The 22,965-nt window shown below is 41.0% G+C and overlaps 2 protein-coding genes and 3 non-coding genes across 6 annotated transcripts in view; 3 read left to right on the forward strand and 2 right to left on the reverse strand.

The window, feature by feature from the left end:
* Positions 1-342, reverse strand: part of LOC140997667 (glutamate receptor-interacting protein 2-like) — a 273,676-nt gene extending 273,334 nt beyond the window's left edge. For both annotated transcript variants that reach the window (XM_073467633.1, XM_073467634.1), the window contains exon 1: positions 205-342. In XM_073467633.1, the coding sequence (XP_073323734.1) occupies positions 205-259 (55 nt within the window). In that variant the 5' untranslated portion in view covers positions 260-342. The remainder of the gene's footprint in view (positions 1-204) is intronic.
* A 7,765-nt stretch (positions 343-8,107) lies between these two features.
* Positions 8,108-17,033, forward strand: LOC140998585 (gamma-glutamyl hydrolase). The gene is made up of 9 exons (XM_073468911.1): positions 8,108-8,225; positions 10,775-10,889; positions 12,753-12,803; positions 13,278-13,362; positions 13,684-13,822; positions 14,534-14,640; positions 15,786-15,876; positions 15,995-16,132; positions 16,655-17,033. Exons 1-9 carry the CDS (start codon positions 8,108-8,110, stop codon positions 16,774-16,776), a joined length of 966 nt encoding a protein of 321 aa, XP_073325012.1. The 3' UTR covers positions 16,777-17,033.
* On the forward strand, positions 14,831-14,902 carry trnat-ugu (transfer RNA threonine (anticodon UGU)). The gene has a single exon. It is a non-coding gene; the product is annotated as a tRNA-Thr (tRNA).
* On the forward strand, positions 15,544-15,615 carry trnat-cgu (transfer RNA threonine (anticodon CGU)). The gene has a single exon. It is a non-coding gene; the product is annotated as a tRNA-Thr (tRNA).
* Positions 17,034-20,418: 3,385 nt separating the features above from the next.
* On the reverse strand, positions 20,419-20,490 carry trnat-cgu (transfer RNA threonine (anticodon CGU)). The gene has a single exon. It is a non-coding gene; the product is annotated as a tRNA-Thr (tRNA).
* Positions 20,491-22,965: the final 2,475 nt, after the last annotated feature.

Genomic DNA, 22,965 nt, shown 5'->3' on the forward strand with positions numbered 1-22,965 from the left:
AAACTCCCCAAAACACACGAAGCATAAACTGGAAAGAGTCAAAGTGTCTCCAGAAAACAAACTGCTCACATTTCAACACAAATCTAAGCAGCAAAACAAACACACAACGTCCGCGTGAAAAAAAACAACAAGGCGCAGGCACGCAACGCACGTGCTGGCGCAAAAAACCAAGGAGCGCACATGAAAATTGTTTTGCCCTCCTACCTTCCTCGTGCATCCGCTGCAGACAGAAAGTGAGGTTCCTCCGCCAGCCCGGCATGGTGATGAAGGAGGCGAGGAAGTGGAGGAGAGGTCTGGTGGATGAGGAGGATGAGGGTGGTGATGATGAGGAGGGATGATGAAGAGGAGTGATGGTGATGATGATGAAGAGAGTAGATCCTGTCCGGTGGAGGTGGTGACACGCAGGCGACAGCAGCCACGGCAAATATAACGATCCCCCCGTTTCTTCTTCTTCTTCTCCTTCTTCTTCTTCTTCTTCTCTTCTTCTTCTTCAGTTCCTCTTCTCCTGCTGTCCCCCGGTGTGTCTCTCGGTAAACGGCGAGCAGCGGCTGCTCTCTCCGGTAACGACCCCGCTCACAGTCCGTGTGACAGTCGGTCCCGCTGCGGCACCAATGGTCTCTCTCCCCTCTCTCTCTCTCCCTCTCTCTCTCTCTCTCTCTCTCAGCCTCACGCGCTCTGCTAACTAACAGAGTCCAGTCACCCCTCTCTCCCTCTCTCTCTCTCTTCCACTCTTTCTCTATGTCTCTCTATCTTTGCCTCTGTGTGTCACCCCTGCTGTCTCTCCATCTCTGTACTCACTATATTTCGTCTCATTTAGCCTGCTGTCCCTCTCTGCTTGTCCCTTACTATTCTGTCCTCCTCTCAGTGCATGCAATCATCTCTCTTGAGTTCATTTTCAGTTCATTGTTTTTCTTTTTTTTTATCAAGACAAAACATTTTTGGCCTATTTCCAAGGCAATTTACCCTCATACATCTGGGTGCTGTTGTCATCTTTTATAACGTCATCTCTGCCCTTATAAGCTCACGTGTATATAGACAGGCTACATAGAAAATGAACCAATAAGTGCATGAGTACACATATATAAGTTCATATCAAGGTGTTGCAGCTGTGGTGGGATGGGCGATAACTCATTCTGTACTGCCAAACACACAGAGCTTCTGTTCTTTTAAAAAGTTCTGGTGCAGATTCTCAACGACAGCAAACATGTCAAGAGGAAGTTTTGGGGAAATATTTAATGATGAATGTGTCGTATTGAACAAGGCGATACAAAATATATGTGATGCTGTCAGACAATGCGGGATCATGAAGCTTGTTAAGGGAAGTATGATGGCACAGTGGGCGGTGCTGTCACAAGTGCTTCATGCTGGCAGCAAATAACAAAGAAGGTCCTGGGTTCAAGTCCCGGCCGGGGCAGGACCTTTCAGTGTTCACTCACTGCCTCTGGCTTCCTCCCAGGGTTCAAAGACATGCAAAAGTGGTTACAGATGAATATTAATGAGGTAATAATACAAACTGAGACTGTTTTTCTATTCATAACTGAATAAACAAGATGTTCTCAGAGGAAATAAGGTCCAGAAAGGTGGCAGGGTCCGCCAAATAATAACAAAGTAAAACAGTATGAAATTGTGTTGTCCTTTAAGGTCAGTTTGTTTATTCAGTTAGGGAAACAAAGAGAGTTTATTGAGTTTGCTCAGGCGTGAGTCAATGAAGATCTTTCTCTTCTGATAAAAATGTCTTCCCCAAATCTGCACAGCGCTCCTTTAAAGTCGCAGGCTGCTGCTTTGAGTTGTTCTAATTAGACCTCTGCTCAGGTCAAAGTGAGATGGAGCTGTAGAGCAGTAATATGCAAGTTTTCCCGTCCTCAAACAAATGCGACAAGAGATAGAAGTTGTGTCAGGAGAGTGTCAAACTGTCCGTCTGTTGATGCCCACACAGTGCTGAGAAGAGGGCTAATCAGGCAAAGTACAGTGAGTGAGAACACCTGTGTGGGTGGACCATGGCTGTCTGTGTTCCCGTGCACTGTGTCTGCAGGAAAAGTGATTAAACTAAACTGTAAAACTGTTCACTTGGCCTTATTGTCTGTTGCATTACTAATATGGGCCTAATATATCAAGATTGAAATCTAAAAACCTGTAAACGCAGCATGGTCATTGTCTCGTAAGACCTGGTCTGTGTCATTATGTCTGATACTGCATATCGAAGAGCAAAAAGCAGTGTGTCGTGTGATGAGCGACAGGTGAGTGTGAAACCACAGGGCGGCACGTAGGCGGCAGATGACACCACACTAAACGTCCTCGACTGCTCCCCTGTGATAAAAGCGAGGCGCCGTTGACCTTGTGTTACGTGCAACAGCTCTCATGTTTGTATTGTTAATTAAGTTGTCACAGAGACAAATTCCCAACGCTGTCACTTAAAATATAAATTAAATTGATGCAAACTCTGGAGTTCAGATTACCCGCTGTGGACGCTGATTAAAGAAATATGACTTTGTTTGTCCATCGATGATTGGGCTGTGTGCAAAAGACGGCCCTTAATTGGGACACAGCTGTCTGCTTTAAATCCAAGTTTTGGCCCGTCAGTATTTCTGTCTTTCTTTATTTTAATTGGCTAGAAGTGTTCTGAAATACATTAAGTTGAAGACACTCAACTTAATGTATAATTGTGTTTCTTTACTTGGCTGCGAGTACAAGTTTTGATGGCCTCTGGGAAGGTTGAATGAACTTCTTATAAGCAACTAGGGTACTTCAAATGTTGAGCATTTTAATATTTAAAGATGTGTTAAATCTCTGAGCTAAAATGACTTTAGTAACAGGAAGCCACATGACTAATCCCTCTTTCAGTTGTTATTGAAAGAATGTGACTCACGGAGAAGGTCAGAATGATCTGAAGGTAAAAAAGTGAGAGGCAACGAGATATGCAGTTTCAGTTTTGAAGTCATTTAGGCAGGAGATATACACTGCTTGCTTTTGAATCACTCGTTCGCACATGCTATGTGTGTTACCACTAGATGGCATGTTAGTTTGTTGTCCCATTGTTATCACCTGCTGCTGTTGATGTGTTAACGGGCTCCTGACCCTGTCACATCCCCACACTGGCCTCACACCGCTCTGATCATTCACACACTTATTACATCCTGCGGACATGAACCGTTAATTTCAGGACGCGCTGGGACGCAGCATACGTGAGCCAGCCCTCACACGTACCCGGACTTGTTGTTTCAATGGCCCACAACCAACACTAAATAACTGGTGTTAACTGAAGAAAAAAGTTTTGAATACCAAAGAACAAACATGTTGGAGAAAAGACAGCAAACAGACTTCCTCAGATGGCCGGACAGCTTCATAGGCCTGCCACACGTGTGCAATTTTACCTGTTTGGGATCGAACACAACAGAATCATGTAAAACTTTAGTAACTTTTGGCAAGCTGGAACTAGTTAATGTCAGGGCCAGTGTTTTCAAAGCGTGCCCTCTTTAATTATTTTATATTACATGTTGTTATAAAGCATTTGTGACCGGCGGACGAGCCAGTGTGCTTCAGACAAAGTGATCGTCAGATGGTTCGAACAGCATCTGAAACCTCCGCCACCTTTCCAGTGTCAGAACTGGAGAAACTGTGTCTGACAATTGCACATCTGACAAGCACAATCACAGCACACAGCGAGTGGCCAGAAGTGAGACAGTACACTGGATTAGAGCTCCTCTTTCAGACTCACTCACACAGCTATTACCGTAATTTACTGTTACAAAACCCTGAACGCCTCTGAGGAGAGACTGTCTGAAAGCCCTTTGAGAGCGACTTAGGAACAGGTAAATTGGCTTTAGACGTGGTTAGATGACACTTTGTATGAGCTAGTTTGTTTCAAGCACACTAGAGTTACATTTATTTTCATTTTTTAAGTCCACAACAATCTGACAAATGCAAAGCCTGACACTGCGCCTTCTTCTGAACGTGTTAAAGCTAATGTGTTAACGAACAATCGTCAGCAGACACAGAGCGACAGCAGCATGACTTTGAGGCCACGTTTCTGTCCCACCTGTTGAATATAAACCGAATATTCATTCTCTTTTTGCTCTGGCTTGGTCTCCACCAATGGCGTGAAAAAATATGGTGCTCTTGAGTTGTTAGATGCTCTACATGTGACTTGCAGAGCTGCAGAGCTGATGACTGTCTGTCGTTTCATCGCTGTGAGCAGCCCTTCTCACAGTATACAGTCATTAGATCTGTTGTCGATACAAAAAATATATATAAGTGATGCTTTAATTAAACTTTATTTCCCGTTCAGTATTCAGAAGAAGAACTGTGTGTCCACATCTTGAAGAAACTCACCTCCTGCAGCTCCACTGTCACGTTGCCTCATTGGAGTCTCTGTGGAGCTTCAGCGTACATCGCTGTGACATCACAGATGAGGGGGTGGAACAGGATCTTCTTCATTTAACGACTGCGGATTGAGGACAGCGTTCACCAGTACAAACTGAGCTGCCCCCGAGGCGAAGGAAGAGCAGATTTCTGAACACACATCTGCAATCGTAGCGTAAGATGGCAAAAACACACACACAATCACATTCCCGCACACTGGAGTTGGCCTTGAAGGTACTGACTCAGGTTTTTACACACATATAAAGCCCTTCAAGCTGCAATTTAACACGGGTTGAGTGCAGAGTCGGTGTCAAGAACTCAGCTTCATTATAATACGTCATCGAGTGCTTTTTAATGAACGAGAACTTTTTGAAATTGAGTTCAAATAGCAGACTGACAAAAAGATCCTCCTCCCATGGCCCGCTTACTCAGGGTCATCAAGAGCTCGGGCTTTATTACATCAACATGAACGCAGCGAGAACTTAAATACACATGGTTAATGGAAATAAGATAACCTTTTTCTTTTCTTTTCATTTATTTCTTTGCTTTGTTCATTTAAATGATGTTATTGACTCTCTGTTGTTTGTTGTCATCAGCCTGTCTTCACAATTAACTTCACAGTTTCTTTTCCAGAGACAGTTTCCAGTTTACTTGACCGTGGCCACATCCCAGTGTTTTTTTTAACCGTGCTTTTTTTAACCCTCTTATGGCCGGTCCACCATTTTTATCCAGACTCAAACATCTCAACAACTGCACGGATATCTTATTTGTTCCCCGGCGTTGCATCGTCAACGCAATCCCCAGAATAAATGTTGGCAGTGTAGGTTTCTGCAAAGTTGCAATGTTGAAGCTTTACATTTCTTTATGGTACAACTTTACATCTCTTTAGGTCATGTTTTGGCTTTAAATGCCTGGTATTGTCCCAACATCTCATCAAAAATATCAGGTTTTGTTACGACAAACGTGGCTGGAAATTGTCTCAACAGTGGTCCGTCTCATCCGGGTGTAACACCACCGCCATCCCCTCCATGTCCCGACATGAAATCAGCCCATATACATGGAAATTGATAGTGATATGACGTTTGCAGGTTTGCAGAAACAAAAATAATGGCAACTGGCAACTGGGCTGGCATCCTCATTACTTCAGGTGTTGACCTCAGTGTCTCCACAACTATTGGATGGATTGCCATACACTCACATTTATGTCCCCTCTTCAGGATGATTTTTTAATAAACTGGAGACCCCTTAAGATTACATTTTAATGATTACATGTTTTATGCAACATGTAAACCAGCACTGGACATTAAAAACTTTCACTTTAGTCCATGGCCACAACATTTTCTCCAGTAGGATTCAACTTGGAACATGCAGCAGGACGCGACAGCTCTCCACTGAAACTCTGACTCAGCAGCTCAGTTTCACTGCAGGTTAAACTCTCCCGGCTGTTTCCCCTTGATCAGACACATAAAAGAGAAGCACACAAATACATGAATAATTAAATAAGTAGTTAAATATAAAATTAAGACATTTAAAGTATATCAGATATAATTAGTATGTCAGAATTCTGCTTTATACATATGATTAAACCAGATGATATGAGTAGAGGACATTACAGGCTGATATCCAGCTCAGAATTAAGAGGCAAATTATCCAGTTTATTGACTGGGAAAGAATTTTGTACAGTAATGGTCCCCAGATAATGAGGTGATTTTCACTGTACCACACACACACACAAACACACACACACACACACACACACACACACATCTGCACAACACTATTGTCAGAAACCTGTGGGTTGTTCGGTGGAGGACTCTGACCTCTTGTGGCTCTTCAGTAGAGGTGCAGCGCAAATTGTCCCTCTGCATTGTCCAATGTGCTGTGACTGAAGTCACTGATCCATGGGCTACCTGCACTACAACCTGCTGACTTCATCAAATTAACACACACATACACATACACACACCTCCTCTTTACTGCAGTGTTCATTCTAAACACATTATTTCACACTCACACAGTCTCTCCCTCCATCTCTGACACACACACACACACTTTCAGATGATGACACACAAAGGACAGATTAAAAGGAAAACGTGCATCTTGTACAGCCAAGCACAGCTGGGCACATCTTGCTCAGTAATAAGATAAGAAAAAGAACATTTCATGTCGTCGATACAACATGTAACTACAGCAAGAAAAAGGACCTGCTGACACAATGACACAAACACAGTACAACAAATAAGGGGAAATAAGCAGAGTGCTGTGCTTTTGATGACAAATGTGCAGGTCAGCACAAGTTTTGATGTTTACAGAGCTACAGCAGAGATGCACCGCTGGCAAAAAAAAAAAAATACACAACAAAGGAAAAGTTCTTATTTTTTCCATTCAAACTTTTCCTGCATGGAGCGTGCCACGCTGGAGGATTGTTCCTGTTCACAACAGCTGCAGCGCTGTGATAAGCTGGACACTGAACGAGAAGGTGCCTCTTAATATAAAATGGATGGTATCTGATACATGTCTATGACAAGAGGGGCCGATATCCTGTCGCTGATCAATGTGTAAGCCTATGTACACATTATTAAGCTAAGATAAGATACTTTATTGATCCCAAAGGAAATTCTTGTGCCAGAAATTGCTCCAAAGATTCACAATACGAGTACAACCGGTGTGTTCCCTGGGTCAGGGTCACAAATTAAATATTAGTGAAATATACAAAATATAAAGTGTTTAGAAATAAACGCAAAAAAACAGTGCCTAATAGAATAACAATAGAAGTAAGATAAGTACAAAAGTCAACTAAAAATGAATTAAAATGGGAAAAGTAGCATTGGCAATGACAGTATGGACTCGGAGGAGGATTTCCATATTTTCTGAGGAAAATGAGAAGCTTGTCTAATTGATATTGTTCCATGTAGGAAGGAAGGAGAGCAGTGTGGACTCTTTGGCAAGGGCTGGGTTGAAAAAAATTTAAAAAAAATAAAAAGTGTACCAGCTGCATTTATTGTGAAAGAGTTCCAAACCCTGGCAAAGATTAAAAATGTTTTATTGACTCAGTTTTATGTAGATCTAAAACTATATTGCTGTAAGGGAATTATTACTGTCACTGTTTAAGTTTTAAGAGGCACATCGACTAAGTACATTTCCTACTATAACTATGTGGTGCAGCAGTGCATTTTCTCCACTCAGAGGACACCAGAGAGATGTCAGCCAGCAAAGGGGCATCCAGGAGGGCAGATCTGCTGCTTTCTTTCCAAACACAGATGATATTTGTGTGGTGAGAAGGCACTGCTTAACTTCTGCTGCAAAACAATTATGTAGCAGTTTTTTATTGTTTTATGAGAGGACGTCATTTGCTCTGTGCTGATCTGGGGTGGGGATGTTTTACCTGAGCTGTACTTGAATGTTCCTCCTGAATGAAGGAGGGGCATGAGTCTGATCTGGCTCATCTATTTCTATGGACAGCAGAGAAAAAAGGGGGGGGAGGCTTCTCTATGTGACGTGAGTCTATGAAGGGCAGTTCCACACGTGACTGACTTGATACTCCTGGAGGCTGGACGGAGGTGGAGATCAGAGGCGCACAGCAGGAGAGGAGAGGAGAGCTGGTCACAGAGCATCCTCACCCCAGAGAGCAGCAGCTTCACTCGGATACATTTCTTTCTGTATTTAGTCGTTTTTAAAGACAAAAAGCATCCTCAACCTGCACACCCAGCCTGCATCTCTCGTTTTGTGTTGGCATCCTCCTGTGTGAATGTCTCGGCCGGTTGCAGCAGTGCTCGCGGCGCTGACCGCCTGCCTCTGCTGCCCGCTCCAGTGCGCGGCGGCGGCGGCGGCGAGGGGCCAGCAGCTCAACTACCGGCCGGTGATCGGTAAGATTCAGCCTTCGTGCGCGGCTGTTTGTGTCCGTGCGGAGACAAAGCTGTGCACGTCGGATTATAACACAGTACCTCTTATGTAATTCACATCGAGAATGTTCGAGAAAAGGTGTGTGTGCGTGCGTAAACGGAGTGTGTGTGTGTGTGTGTGTGTGTGTGTGTGTGTGTGTGTGTGCGTGTGCTTCAGGTTGTGCGTGTGCTCACTGTTGTGTTATAATTTAAATACATGTAGCCTGTGTTTATTTTATAGGACGTGTTGTTCTGGTTGTTGTCTGGAGGTGTGTCTCATGTGTGGGTGCAGTTGGACCGAAACCAGCCTTAATTACTCCTCATGTTGCACTAATAGGCAGTTAATTATGAATTAGATGTCAGTCCTCATCCTCAAGGTTGAGTTTACACACAAAACGACCCCAAAATTATAAATAGCATTAATTTTTCCAACAGGTTGAGTTTGCTTTTTTGGGCTGATGGCATAAATAAGAGGTAAGAGGAGACGGATGTATGGGTGGTGATGAAAGGCTGCTGGGGAGTCAGTTATTCTGTATGTGTTTTCTTTTTGTTAATTAGGGTGACATGTGAAAATGTTGCTGTCTTGCAGTAGGATATAATCAAGGACGGATATTTCATTTCGCTGTCAGCGGGGACAATACACAGAAAATTTCTCAAGAGGTGCCACCAAAAGTGTAGTTTTACTAAACATATATAAAATAAAAGCTGATAACTACCATCAAATTATACTGGATAAATTGCTTTACATACTTTACTTTGCAAATAACACATTATTTTCCTCATATGGTGCATCGCTGCTGCATCCCTTTTCACACTGTGTCTTGAACGCCCAGTTTTAGCTACAGAGTGAGACATCTCGCCTCTGTTCAATCTTTTGTATTATTATCTCATTAATATTGTAAATATTGAAATTCTGAGTTTGAATTTCTTCTCCAAAACTACACACTGGCCCTTCAACTGTCAGTTTACTCTGAAAAGAACAACACTGACAATTCCAGACAATATCACTTAAAGATATAACATGTACAATTTCTACATTAACATGTCTAAAATCAACTAGACCTTTGTTACACATTTTGTTGAGTTATGAATTTTCATTGTACCAAATGTTCCCAACAATGTACAAACCAACAGAAACCCATCGTTTTATTCAAGGTGACTTATCATTTAGTTCCATGTTGCATCAGAGAATGAGGAAGGAAGTCAACAAACATGAGGAAACATTATGTGAATTAAAGTTTGAAACCCTCTTCCCCTCCGTGAAACTATTCTCCTTGCCTACGGCAGAAATGACATACTCACCTGTTCTAGTCAGGATTTTTCCCGAAGATCAATGTTATACAAAAGTAATCCCACTCAGTCATCACTCGTGACTCAGTAGAAGTGTGTGGTGGTGTTTGTATCTGCAGAGACTTTCACCTTGGCCTGTCGGCTATTTTCTTATATTTTTGCTGTGTTCGGGATGTTTTCTCAGCAGCAGAGATTCTGGGGAAAGAAGGTTTGGAAGACGAGCATGGTGTGCCTTTAAGTGTCTGTGCAGGCTGTACGGTTTTAAGAAGGTAGAGGACGTTCATGCAGGGGATTGTTACTGATAAGGATTGCAGAACTATGACTTTGTTATTGAGCAAACTTGCTGCCATCATTGTGGTCGGGACTCAGACCGTATTTCCAACTGAAGCCATGACTAATCATCTGTGGTGATGAGTAAATAAGAAGGGAAGTTATATGTCACCTCAAACGTGTGTCTGCCTGCCTGTTTAACAGCGGGGTATCAAGACGTTTCCAGACTTTGCTCCATGATTAATGTTGTTTCAGAGGAGTGTATGCTGCTGTCTGACTGCTTTCTAGGAACTGAAACTACTTTTGAATCTGTGTATTGTGTTTATGTAGGTATATAAACTTTTATATATTTATTTAAAATGTTTGTTGTTTCAATTTTATGTTATAGTTTGTGTTGAAAAATCACTTGCGTGGCTGTTTTTTGTTGGGGCAACCATAAAACACTTCTACAAGCTTAACAGGAAAAATTCAAAATGGAAATACACCAAAAAACATGTTAACAAAAGAGTTTTGTTTTGGTATCAAAGTAAAACCGGAACCAGAAATTTTAAGCCCAGCACTGCGTATTCTGCATTCCCATCTGCCACACTCTGTGCATTTCATTTCATTTTCACTTGGATTGGATGCCCTTGTTTTGCCAACTGTGGGTAAAATAAAAGGTTGTGATCATCAGGACGTTGGGTGATTGAGACATGTTGAAATGTGGGGATGTTTTAAAAAAATGAGTATTCACCGTGGAAATGTTGTGGTGTTTTGTGACACATATGAATTGTGATGCAATATTCCTGACACCTTTCTGGAAAAAAACTAAAAGGAAGCAGACTAATAATGAGACTCACGTGTCACAAGAATGAGCAAGTCAGTACCTGCAGAGGATTTGCTGTCTTCAGGAGTGTATCAGTAGAGATATTTTCCCTGTCAAAACACTTGACTCCTCTTCTCTGATCTTTTTGTGTTATCTGTCTTCTGTCCAGGTGTGTTGGCGCAGGAAAACCTTCCAGGAGACCAGTTTGCTCATGGTACCTCTTACATCGCTGCGTCCTATGTTAAATTCCTGGAGGAAGCCGGGGCGAGGGTCGTACCCGTCAGGTACAGTAGTCAGATTTGACCTGTTCAGTGTGGGATTGGGACCAGTTTAACCAGTTATAGGGGGCCATGGGGGCCAGGTTTGACTCAGCATGTCAGCCTGGCGTGGCATGGATTTGCATTTCCATTAGACCAGGAACACCTGCTCGAAGGCGTGTCTTTAACTGATGACGCGCTTGTTAACCTGCTCTAATCAATATTTTCATTTAATTCAATAACAATAGATCAAATTACTATGTAGAATGTGAAAGGGCCGCTGCATGGAGCACTTTAGCATCTTTCAGCCTCCGGTTTTGGTTTTTCAGCCCACCACACACTCCGGCCACAGCAGGCGGCTGTTTTGAGAAAAATACAAAAAAGAGGCTTTTTAATATAACTCATCACTTCCCTCCCACTGATGGCCATGTTCCTCATTCCTCATTTGCTTGGGCTCTGCCACATCAGGCACCCCAACTTTGACAATTGCAACGTGCAGCTGGGTGAGGTGACAGCAAAAATCTGACGTAGAAGAGGCCATAGTGATACATACATATATATATATATATATGTATGTATATATATATATATATATATATATATATATATATATATATATATATATATATATATATATATATATGCAGTGTTGATCTAATGTCATTATTGCCTGTTTTGACTTTGCTGGAAACTGCAAAGCACCGAATGTCTGGACTCGTATAGCTCTTCCATCAACAGTGCTTTACAAACTTTACTGAAAACAGCTACCTGCTGTGGCTTGAAACAAGGCTATGGTAAAGAAAATGTTAAAGGCTGTTGTAATATAACTCATCAGACTTCTCCCTCTCTGACCTACTGATAGTAATATTCCTGTAATTTGCATGGGCTCTGGCCACATCAAACCATGTCAGACAGCAAACTTTAGAGGTAGAGAAAGAACATAGTAATACATAATCAGTATTGGCCTCATTTCACTTTTTTAGTTCGTTTCAACTTTGCTGGAAATGTCAAAGTGGTAAATGGCTGTGTTTATTGCTTCATAGCACTTTTATCCAAGGAGCTTTCAATTTGCCTCTCGTTCAGTCATTCACACACACGGACAGCAGCCAGCAACCACACACGGAACTGGTTTGACCGGGGATTAGGGTACAGTGTCGTACCCAAGTACACACTGACATTCAGACAGCAGAACCCGAACAATAAATCCAATGATTAGGGGACGATCCCTAATCTGATCTGTCCATAACACACTCTACCTTCTGAACAAAGTTTGCATATTTTAGGGAAATCAATGCAACTCATTTTAAAAATGTATATCTAAAGCCATGAGTGTGTGCTTTCAGAAATATTAACTAGCACCATCAGTTATCATTATGTTGTACTATTTTCAATGGAATTATATTTGGGGGAAATTCATCTATTAAAGAACTGAGAGTCTAATTTCCTACAGTCACACAGTGTCATATTCTAACCCCCATCTGACTGAACATCAGTTTAAGTCATGGTGCTGGATGTGGTTTCATGTGGGCGGAGCCTGTGCAAATGAGATGGTCGTCGCTGTATCAGAAGTTCACTGAACTACTGAGACACGTATGTTGAGGTATATCACAAAGCCTTTAATATACGTTATATCTTAAACCTTGTAGTTTATTATTTATATGGTTGTTTTCAATTAAAAAATAAATATATTTTCCTATCTTCCCACCCTTTATAATAATGGTTACTGATAGGAAATGCCCACGGACTCAATAATATCCTCATTCATTGGTTGCCGTGGGTGCGTATACATCTATACAGCTGTTTCACCCAGACTGCAGAGTATTTGATTGACTTGGCAAGTAAATGGCGATTAACTTTTTTATATCGTTGTGTGTCCTTTTTCTTCGACAGAATCAATTGCACAGAAGAAGAATATGCTAAGATATTCTCCACAATAAACGGGTGAGTTGACTCAGTGGCAGAGTTTGTCTATTCTGTTGGGCTCTAGCAGTCTTCTGCTGCCAGTGACTAATAATTACACAAAACAAGTTTCAGCTTGGCTCTCGCTTTCCATAACCTTTTCCATAATCTTTAAATGTGACTCATTCAGGCTAACATGTTGTTATTATTTCTAAAATGATCCTGTTTTTGGACTTTATCTTGGATTGCAGTATGCTTTTATTTTGAAATAACGTCAAAATGAGTCTCATTTTATGCGTGTTCCTGCCTCGTTATTGGTGTCATTTCATTTTGCGTTGTGCTCCACAATGTTTCCACATTTTCAGCCCTGTTATACGTTAGATATTGCCATCATAAGTCATGTTCAGACACATGTAAAAGCTATGAAAAGTGATATCCATACACAGTATGTAACATTTCCCATCAGTGTTTCCCAGCATGTAGCAGAAATGTCTGACATGAAACGTGTCTCCTCAGGTTGTTGCTGCCTGGAGGTAATGTAGATATCCAGACATCACAGTTCAGTCGCGCCGCCAGGATCTTATACAACTTGGCTCTTAAGGTAAGACATTTGACAGCTGGGTGCTGAGATGAAGTTACATCTCAGGATGAAACAGAAATAAATTATTCGGTCATTTTTAGTGTTATAACCCAAGTAGCTTAAGCTAAAGCCACACTCATGAACCCATATGTACATATAAGCCTCAGTTCTGGGCTACTTGGTTGGGGATGTGTGCAGCTGTATGAAAGTAAAGCTTGTGGGTCAAATGTAGCATTCTGCATAGAAAGTCCTCAAAGAAACAATAGATAAAACTGCAATAAAAATGGCATTACACATTCTTTGCTGTTACCGTCTCATTCCTCACTCTCTTATCCTCTGCAGGCCAACGATGCTGGGGACTACTTCCCCATCTGGGGAACTTGCCAGGGCTTCCAGCAGCTGACTGTTCTCACAGCCAACAAGAACTTGCTCACCCTCACCAACACCAAGGCCGTGGCTCTGCCGCTCACTTTCACAGCAGGTATTCTTTTCTGACCCGGTCCTCTGCCCGGTTCTGTTGTTCTGTTTCTGCTTCTTATACGGGTTACTTTTTTACTGTTAAGGTTGTGATCCCCATCTTCCTCACAGCAACATCAGTCATGGTGCTAAATGTCATGTGATTCGGTCACCACCCAAGTAAATTTGATTTACCTAACCAAATTTCAGAACCTTTAGTTTAAACTGCGCCTGTGGAGAAGATAATTGTGTGTTTATCAGCTGCTTTTCTCTTGACAACAGGAAGAATCATCCCTTTTACAGAACTCCTAGTAGAAAAGTACCGTTTTTAAAAAAAAAAACAAAAAAAAAACAAAAACAAAAAAAAAAACAAGATGTTGCCTCACAGCAACATCAGTCATGGTGCTAAATGTTGATTTCCGAATTCTTTAAGCATCTTTATGATTAAACTTTAAAGTTAAGTTTGGATTTCTTTGTGTAGAGCTCCAGATAGTTATCTACTTGGAAACTATAATCCTTCCAACCACTAAGCCTTGTCAAACTGTGTTTGCGATATGATTCTTACCACCATTGCTCATGGTGTCCTGTGGGACGTATGGGTGGATCCCGTGACAGAGAGGTGGCTTGGTTCATCATCTTATAATTGAGCCCACAGTCTTAAGACATGCACACACATGTTGTGTGAGCTGCTTATCTGATCCTCCTGCCTCACCACAAATATGTAACTGTCCTCCAGCCGCCCAGTCCAGCCGTCTGTTCCGGAGTTTTCCCAAGGACGTGCTGCAATCTCTGGCCGAGGAAAACATCACCTCGAACTTCCACAGTTGGAGCCTGTCTCTGCAGGTATCTTTTGTTTCCACTCTTTTTCTGTCACACAACAGTTTCCCCAAACTAAACATTTGAAATGTCTTACCTGTCTTACATCTAATCCTGGAAGAATGTCATGGGGACAAGACTTGTGCCATACAAGAACAGAAATAAAAAATAGAAGTAAACAAATGCCCAACCTATGTGTGAACTTTAAACAGAGAAGGGCGTGGTGGCCAAGGGGCAAGGCGTTGGTCTTGTAAACCAAAGATCATGGGTTCAATTCCCATCCATGCTTTTTAATTAAATAAATGAATACTGTTTATGTTAAATGAGCTCTGGATATACATTGTTCATCCACAGCGCAAGAAATAACATGAAAAGCTAATTACTTTGATCATCTCCTTGCTGGATGCTACTTGACATTCACAACCCACTACTTGCAGACCAAGTTTAACAAATAAATTTAGTCTGCAAGAGCCAATGGTGATGGCAGAGGCCCCCCAGCAGGACAATGCGCTTGGCTACTCCGCTACAACTTGACCAGACTAAGAGCTCAAGGTGTTGACCTGGCCCCCATTCCAATCCGATCAATAATCCATGGGATGTGCTGGAACAAGTCCAATCCATGGAGGCCCCATTGTTGATCGGATTTGGCCCTGTCCTCTTGAGGCGTGGACACAGGACATGTCCTGTGGTGTCTGACACATAGGGTTGGCAGTGGATCCTTTCAGTTGTGTGGGGTACAAAGTGGAACCCATCCAAGTCCATGAATCTGACTTGTTTCAGAACCATTTACAGCACCCCCATCCGTGTGCAGGGTCATCACCATTCCCTGTAGCATTAATGAAAGCTGAGTTAAGCAATCCCTTTTTTGATCATCCATGGCCCAAGTACAGCAGACGACAAGTTCAGATACTCTGATGGCATCAGCGGTCAGGCGTGGTGGCCAAGTGGTAAGGCGTTGGTCTCGTAAACCAAAGATCATGGGTTCAACCCCCATCCATGCCTTGAAAGATAAGTTAACCATATGTCAGCTCATTACCTGAAATTTAGGTTGGTGAACAAGCACAAATTTGCAAATCACCATACAGCAGATAGGCTGGCGGAAGTTCTGAGTTGCTCAATGCAAATGAGCAGTAAATATATAAATGTAAACTCTACTGCCTTTACACCAACAGAACTACAGTCGAAATTCCAAGCTGAAGAGGTTCTACAAGGTTCTGTCCACCAACAACGATGGGAAGAAAGAATTCATCTCCACCATGGAAGGTGCTGTTCAACATTGACTACTTTGCAGTTTTTCTCATGAAGCCCACTAGAATGATTATTTTCACTATGATCGAGTATTTTTTTTTTCTCTGCTGACACTATTTCTGGTTTTCCTCAGCTTACCGCTACCCATTTTACGCAGTGCAGTGGCATCCAGAGAAAACCACCTATGAGTGGGTTGATAAGCCTGGCATGGTTCACACCCCCTCTGCTATAAGAGCCTGCTTCTACACCGCCAGCTTCTTTGTCTCTGAAGGTAACATTTGGTAGCTCTGTAACTGTCTTTTTTTCCTCAATACCTATTTCAAGATATATTCACCATTGGAATGATATCTGCCAAAACTGATTTTCTACTACCAGAAATATCAACCAAACCGAATTTGTAGATCAATGTGTAAATTTCCATTTTTTACGAGCAAAAGTTTTACTAAAATTATTACAGCGCTGAAATTCTCAAACACGTTAGCTTAAAATTTATCAAAAAATGGATTATGCCATTTCCTTGTGACTGGTTACCAAATTATAGCAGATGTGGTCCATTTGATCTAAATCGCCATAACAAATAGTGCAACTGAATTTAAAAGACACATGCAGTGTCATAGGAAGGAGACTTAAAAGTTTATACCTTAATATCTCAACAGTGTGTGTGTGTGTTTTGATGAAAAGAGCAGCTGCAGGTCTGTATATGGCTGAAGTTTCACCACTACACCATTCTTTGTCCTTCTGCTTTTTGTCTCTTCCTCTTTTCTCCTTCCTGCCTTTCTTTTCTGTCTTTCAGCTATGAAGAATCACCACCATTTCTCCAGTCCTGCGGAGGAAGAGAAAGCTCTCATCTACAACTTCTCTCCCGTCTTCAGAGGCATGAACGCCATATTTTTGCAGAACTATTACTTTGATTGACGGAAAGCGCAGAAGACTGAAACAGGCTCAGTCCAGTCGGAATTTGCCACTGATAGAACATGTTGGGCCAAGTTTTAAAACCAAACTCGGTGGCGTTGTCACTTACAAAAAATAAACAAGTACAGAATGCAAATACAAAGACACATACATTTTTATAAAATACCAAAATTAAACAGTGCCAATACCTAAAGGAGATTTAATTGATGATTACATTTTGATTTATAACATTAATAACAGTGAAATATATAAGACGTTGCTGGATTTTATACATTCATAAGGTACAATTGTGAAATATTAGTTTATATTTTTGAATAACAAATCACATAAGAACATGTCAGAGTATATTAAAAGCATCTATCGCTATACTGTCACTTACTTATGTTGATTCTTATGTTGTTAAAGCTTCCTTCAGTTAAAATTATCTTGCAGTGTTATGATTTGTTTCTTTCTGATTAACATTTCTAGGGACAATATGGGCAATATTCTACTTTTAGAATTATATCGGTCCAATTGTAACATGAACTTAACGTAACATAAAAAAACTTTCAGGGTGTCCCTTTCATTGCAGCATGTGTGGGAGATACCAATTGCTACTGATGTAAAAGACCTGCTCGTCGTCTGTCTAGCAGCCTTTTATTTCACGATGGTCCAGCCAACCAACGACTTAATGCCACTCAGAGATTTACTCTTCTCCGGCCTTTTGCTCGGTCACACACTTTTTTTATTTTTGATCTCTTTAGCTAACTCCTTCAACATCATTTTCATTCTCTTCGCCTCTGCCACGATGTCCTTTCTGAGAATACTGAGCAAATAGCTTTGTCTTATTGCAGGCTGGTGGTATGTGACGTAGTGCCATGAAGTGTTACTCACTCATCACTGTAGGATTGTGCTCACTCAAGCCAAGTTACATTGTGCAAGAACAACCATTCGGTTTGCAATGTGGGAATAGGAGGCACCATTCTCCCATCATCATGATTTTGAAGCTGTTGTTTTAAGGTGAAACAGTTGCATAATGTTGCTTTAAAATCCTGTACTGATACTTCAGCTGCAAAAAAAAAGGTTAGAAGCATATTTTGTCACTACAGCCAAAGCTTGTATGAGTCTTGAAAGAGTTTATCTTTACATGATTGTATTTCTGTGTGTCTCCGTGGGCATTTAAGCTTCAACAGGAAGTGGAGTGTTTTGTATAACAACAATATCAGGATTTCATTGAAACGTTTAATTTTTAATTTTTACACTTGATAGATTTTAGTTGGCTAAAGTAACGGCATTCACTGAAGGGAGTTACAACCTGAAACCTTGCAGGTATGAGGTTCTCCGTTGACACCAACAATGTACTTCGTGGAAAAAGTGGATGGTTTGCACCAGCTTATGATTGCCTGATTTTAAAATGGAACCTTGGGTGTTTAATTGTGTGGCTGTCATCATAACTGTGTTAATGATTTGATCATTTTTTCTTCATCCGTCATCATTCTGAAACTAGAATACCAAACCAATACGGCTCATCATTTTTGGTTTTTAACAATCCTGTCAGAGAAATAACTGGTGTCAAATGTTTCCACACATTGAACCATTTTGCAGCAAGAGAGATATGTATTGCTGAGGTGTAAATACATTTTAAAAAAAACTAATATTTCCCCTTTTTGTTTTGTTAATTAAACCAAAAATAATGAGTCATACAATAAATCCTACTTTGGAACATTTTATATTATATTTTGTTGCATTGATTGCACAACTGGTTGTGCAAGTTTTGTTTGCTTGTCTGACCTTGTGATCAGACAATAAAGGAAGTCAAAAAAAACTACAAAATGTCGGGAGTTTACTTTTACTGTAAGTCTGAACAACTGCCCTTCTGACTGACTGACTGACAGCTAATGTGCTACTAATTTGCAATGTAGCATTTATCATGCTAGTCAACAAGTGTTTTAAATGTCCAGTGTGTAGAAGATTTAGGTGGATCTAATGGCAGAAATGAAAAACTAAGAATCATCTCGTTTTCGTTACCTTACAATGAGCCTTTATATCTGCAGAGAGAGCAGGTCCTCTTCGACGGCGTCAGCCATGCTGCACCACAATGCTTCTACGGCAGCCCAGAATGGACAAGCCTAACGTTGGCTCTAAAGAGGGCCTTTCTTTGTCATCTTTTCATGACCAAGATTTACAGCATTGTGACCAGTCCTTTGTCATTTAATCCAGAGGCTTTAATAATAAGTGAATTATATAATTTAAGATGCAAGAACATTTTCTCAACCAGGGAAGGAGCTCTGAAAGATCTAAACCACATAGATACATAAGTTTACTGGACTTGAACTATATATTAGATAAGAATTCTGCTTGGTACGTATTAAAAGAGTAATATTTCTATTTGCTACCATCGGTCATGGTGCTCAATGTGACATAGAGGTAGAATCCATGCAAGTTTGATTGCTCTGATAATCGTCTTACATAAAGCCTTTTACATCAAAGTAGACTGTGGCTTTCTGTTTTTCCTTGGTATCTCTTAATCCTGTTGTATTTGTTTTAATTACACTTAGAAAATCATCAATAATCTCTCATCCTGCCTAAAAGGTGTCATACAAGCCGAAGAAACATCCTAGTTTGAAATTGTATTTCTCGCTGTACCTGTAGCTACATGCCTATACAAACACACTGTCTCGTGTTCATTTCTTTTAGCACGTAACAACATTTCTTACCATCAGATGCTGAGCTTCACAACTCAATTTTTTCTTTCAACATTTGTTATGGGACTCCTTGTAAGGAGTCCAACTGGAAAAATATCAAAAAGAGCAAAGTTTCCTAGTGAAGTAAGTGTTGCAGTTGTGATCCCCTTTAGATTCACACCAGTTTCACTCATGGTGCTCAGTTTGGAGCAATAAAGGAGGTTCCCATGTAAATGAGATGGGATTTTTCAACAGACTTGAATAAATAAGTGCTATATGGAGGCAACTGGATTTGCTTGAGCTTCTTGAAGAAGTTTCACCTCTCAATCAAGAGGCTTCTTCAGTTCTAGCTGACCAGTCGCGAGTCGCATGCTTTAAAACCTGTGGGGGGCGTTAACCCTTACAGAGTCGTTAAGGGCACATGTGAGTTGTTGACACACCTGGCCATTGTGTGAGTCGTTGGGGTCGACTGGGTCCAACTGTGAGTGGGTATTAAGCTGTCTGGGGAGGGAAACTCCAGGACTGCATTGTAAGTGGCTCATTGATGGTGTTGTAGACCACCTCCTCTGTTGAACTATTGTAATTCCAGTGTGATGTAGATGGCTTCTTTCACACCTTTATTCAAACCGCCGCTCTTCTCATGCCAAGATGTGTACACTGATGTCCTCAGAGTGCCCCCTCTTCTTCGGGTGTAAGTGGTAAGTGTGAAGAATGAAGAAAGATGTCATCTTTTTACTGTTTCAGCTTATGCACAAAATAAATCTCAACTCAGTACCTGAAATTTTAGCATTTCTTGAAATGAAACTTGCTGCTCCACTGCATTTTCTTGCTGAAGAATACAGTAGAAACTTGGCATCAAATTAAAACACCGAAATTAGTGTTATAATATAAATGCTTTGCTCTTATATGGGAAAGCAGTGGGTTTTTCATTCAATTGTATACAGTAGGCACACTCACTTATACAAGCAGCTGCTCTGATGAAAGGCATGGATGGAAATTGAACCCATGATCTTTGGTTTACGAGACCAACGCCTTACCACTTGGCCACCACGCCTACCTGTCGTGCCTACCTGTCTTTGGGATCAGCTGAGGGATTACGCGTGAGGACACAGTGAATAGACAGGATTATCTCTGTGAATACATGTTTTTGTTTTGAATATTTAAGATAACAATTATAGAGAACACCTCACACTGCAGGGGTTTATACATCATTCAAAATGTCAAGGCACTTGTCAATAAAGGTCATAAAGACAGAAGGCATCCAATCAAACTGTCCCACATTGTTTCTTCTAATCTATAATATCTTCTATCACTGCTTACACAAAATCATATAAAGTGCCAAGAATCACACCTGTTTTTTGGCTGTTTTATACATTTGGTATGGGCCTCTATTAAGAAGTCCTCCTACAACATTTCTGAAAGAGCAATCACTCCTAGACTTCCACCATTTACTGTTGTAATCCCTTTTAGATTCACACCAGCTTCACTTATGGTGCTCAGTATGGGGCCATGTGGGTGGTTCCCATGTAAATGAGGCGGGAGCAATGTTACAATTGTACAGGTTCTCCCATGAAACCACAGTTCCTGAGTGCTCTAACGACTGCTCTCTGTATAAAGTTTAAGCAACTACACGTATGAGCTTCAGCATCTCACAGAGTGATAAGGCATGGTGGCCAAGTGGTAAGGTGTTGGTTCAACCCCCATCCATGTCTCAAAAGTATTATCTTCAATGGAAAAGGACCACTCTTACTGTGTTGTTAGTGTCATGACCATTCCTTGAGCCATTATTCAAATCTAAGTGTCCTTTCTTGATCACCCACAGATCACAAGATCTACAGCTGATCACACCTGAAGCTACTCAGTTAAGTTGCAGGCGTGGTGCCCAAGAGGTAACGCTCTGGTCTTGCAAACCAAAGCTCATGTCTTCGCTCCCCCCAGTTTTAAAGATGTTATAGTTCTCAACATACAGTTTGTTCATTAAGCTAACACTGTTATACAAAGTCCTGGCATTAACGATGATGGACACAATCCTGTCCGACTATTCTGCAGTTTGAGTGCCATATCATCATGTTAATGTTCGTCACTGTACAATTGTCCTAAACACACAAGGCTAGTGCACAAGCATAGTGCAACAAACTGTGAACTCAGCATTTTCAGCATTCACAACTGTCCACCAGATGGCACCATCACCTAATCACTGAACTGGTGTGATGATCAGAATAATGATGATTCAGATTCAAATGACATCTGGACCTGAAGAGATGATGAAAAAGGGAAGATGACAATGGTAGTTTCTTGATGGTCCTGCTTCTCTAAAATGGTTGTTTTGTTTTTTTGTCTGCTGACAGTGCTGATACCCTTTTCATGCAGTATCCAGAGAAAGCACAGATAAGCCAGGCATGGTTTACTCCACCTCTGCTATAAGAGCCTGCGTCAACACTGCCAACATCTTTGTTTCTGAAGATAACCAGCAGTATCTCTGTATGCATCTCTGTCAGGTGGTCATCAAACTATTTGTCTGTCCTTGACACTGAAATGTGTTTGAATGTTAGGCTGTGAGGCAACATAACCTCCTCCATACCTCCATAACTTGTATATCGACTGTATTCTTGTGTATCTCTGCGTGCCTTTAAGCTTTTTTATTTCTTAACAGTAAATGAAGTATTTCGTATAAATAAAATAAGCTGGTTAAATTTGAGGGTGAAATCTGGCAACCTCCATATGGAATAGTGTGTTAATATACATTGTGGCTGTAAACAACTCCAAAACAACACGCAGACAGCATCAGAAACTTAAGAATGCCGTACCAATCCATTTGGGAGCGACAGCATGTCCCACTTCTATGTCTGAATTTGGCACACGTATGTCCAGGTTTTGTTGCAATAAAATGTCACATGAGTTACCACTAGATGGCGTCATGACACCACTGAATGTATGTTGACAGTCAAAGAGTGGAGAGACTCCTATTAATGTGTGCCAGCTTCATATCCAGGATCTGACATGCAACAATTAGTTCTGCAACACAAAATAAAAGTTATATAGGAGTATCTATATCGCATATTATCTTATTTAATACCGTCCAGCTTTATTACATATTCTGTCTCATATTGTGTCTTTCAGTAAGCTCATCCTTATATTTAATTTTGGCACACTTGGAGTAAATTCTGTAAACACGGTATCTGATTCCTGTAGTGAATAACACAGTTCAGCTTTGTTGCATGTCAGATGTAAATGATTCAGACATATTTGTTTTTTTCTTGCAAAGCTTTTGGGATCGAAACTAGATTTCAAAAACATGAAATGAGATTGAATTTATCAAAGAAAAATAATGAACAATGTTCTGAATATGGTTAAGAAGCACTTCAGTTTCTCTGAAAAAGAAAAAAAAAACATGTTCAATTGAAAAACAACCTTCACAACAACCTTCACCTGAGGTAAACTCCATCCACTGACGAAGCTTGTGTAATTTGACCAAAAGCAACGGAACAGCAGTTAAATGGAGTTGTGTGAGCTTGTTCTGGCAACTATT

Source organism: Pagrus major, chromosome 6, assembly GCF_040436345.1.
Source record: "Pagrus major chromosome 6, Pma_NU_1.0".
Classification (NCBI taxonomy): Eukaryota; Metazoa; Chordata; class Actinopteri; order Spariformes; family Sparidae; genus Pagrus; species Pagrus major.

Excerpts from the sequence above, each read along its gene's own strand:
- LOC140998585 (XM_073468911.1), top strand. The coding sequence starts at position 8,108 with ATGTCTCGGCCGGTTGCAGCAGTGCTCGCGGCGCTGACCGCCTGCCTC. Across the intron at positions 10,890-12,752 it reads GCGAGGGTCGTACCCGTCAG|AATCAATTGCACAGAAGAAG; the intron begins GTACAGTAGTCA and ends TTTCTTCGACAG. Across the intron at positions 13,823-14,533 it reads GCCGCTCACTTTCACAGCAG|CCGCCCAGTCCAGCCGTCTG; the intron begins GTATTCTTTTCT and ends ACTGTCCTCCAG.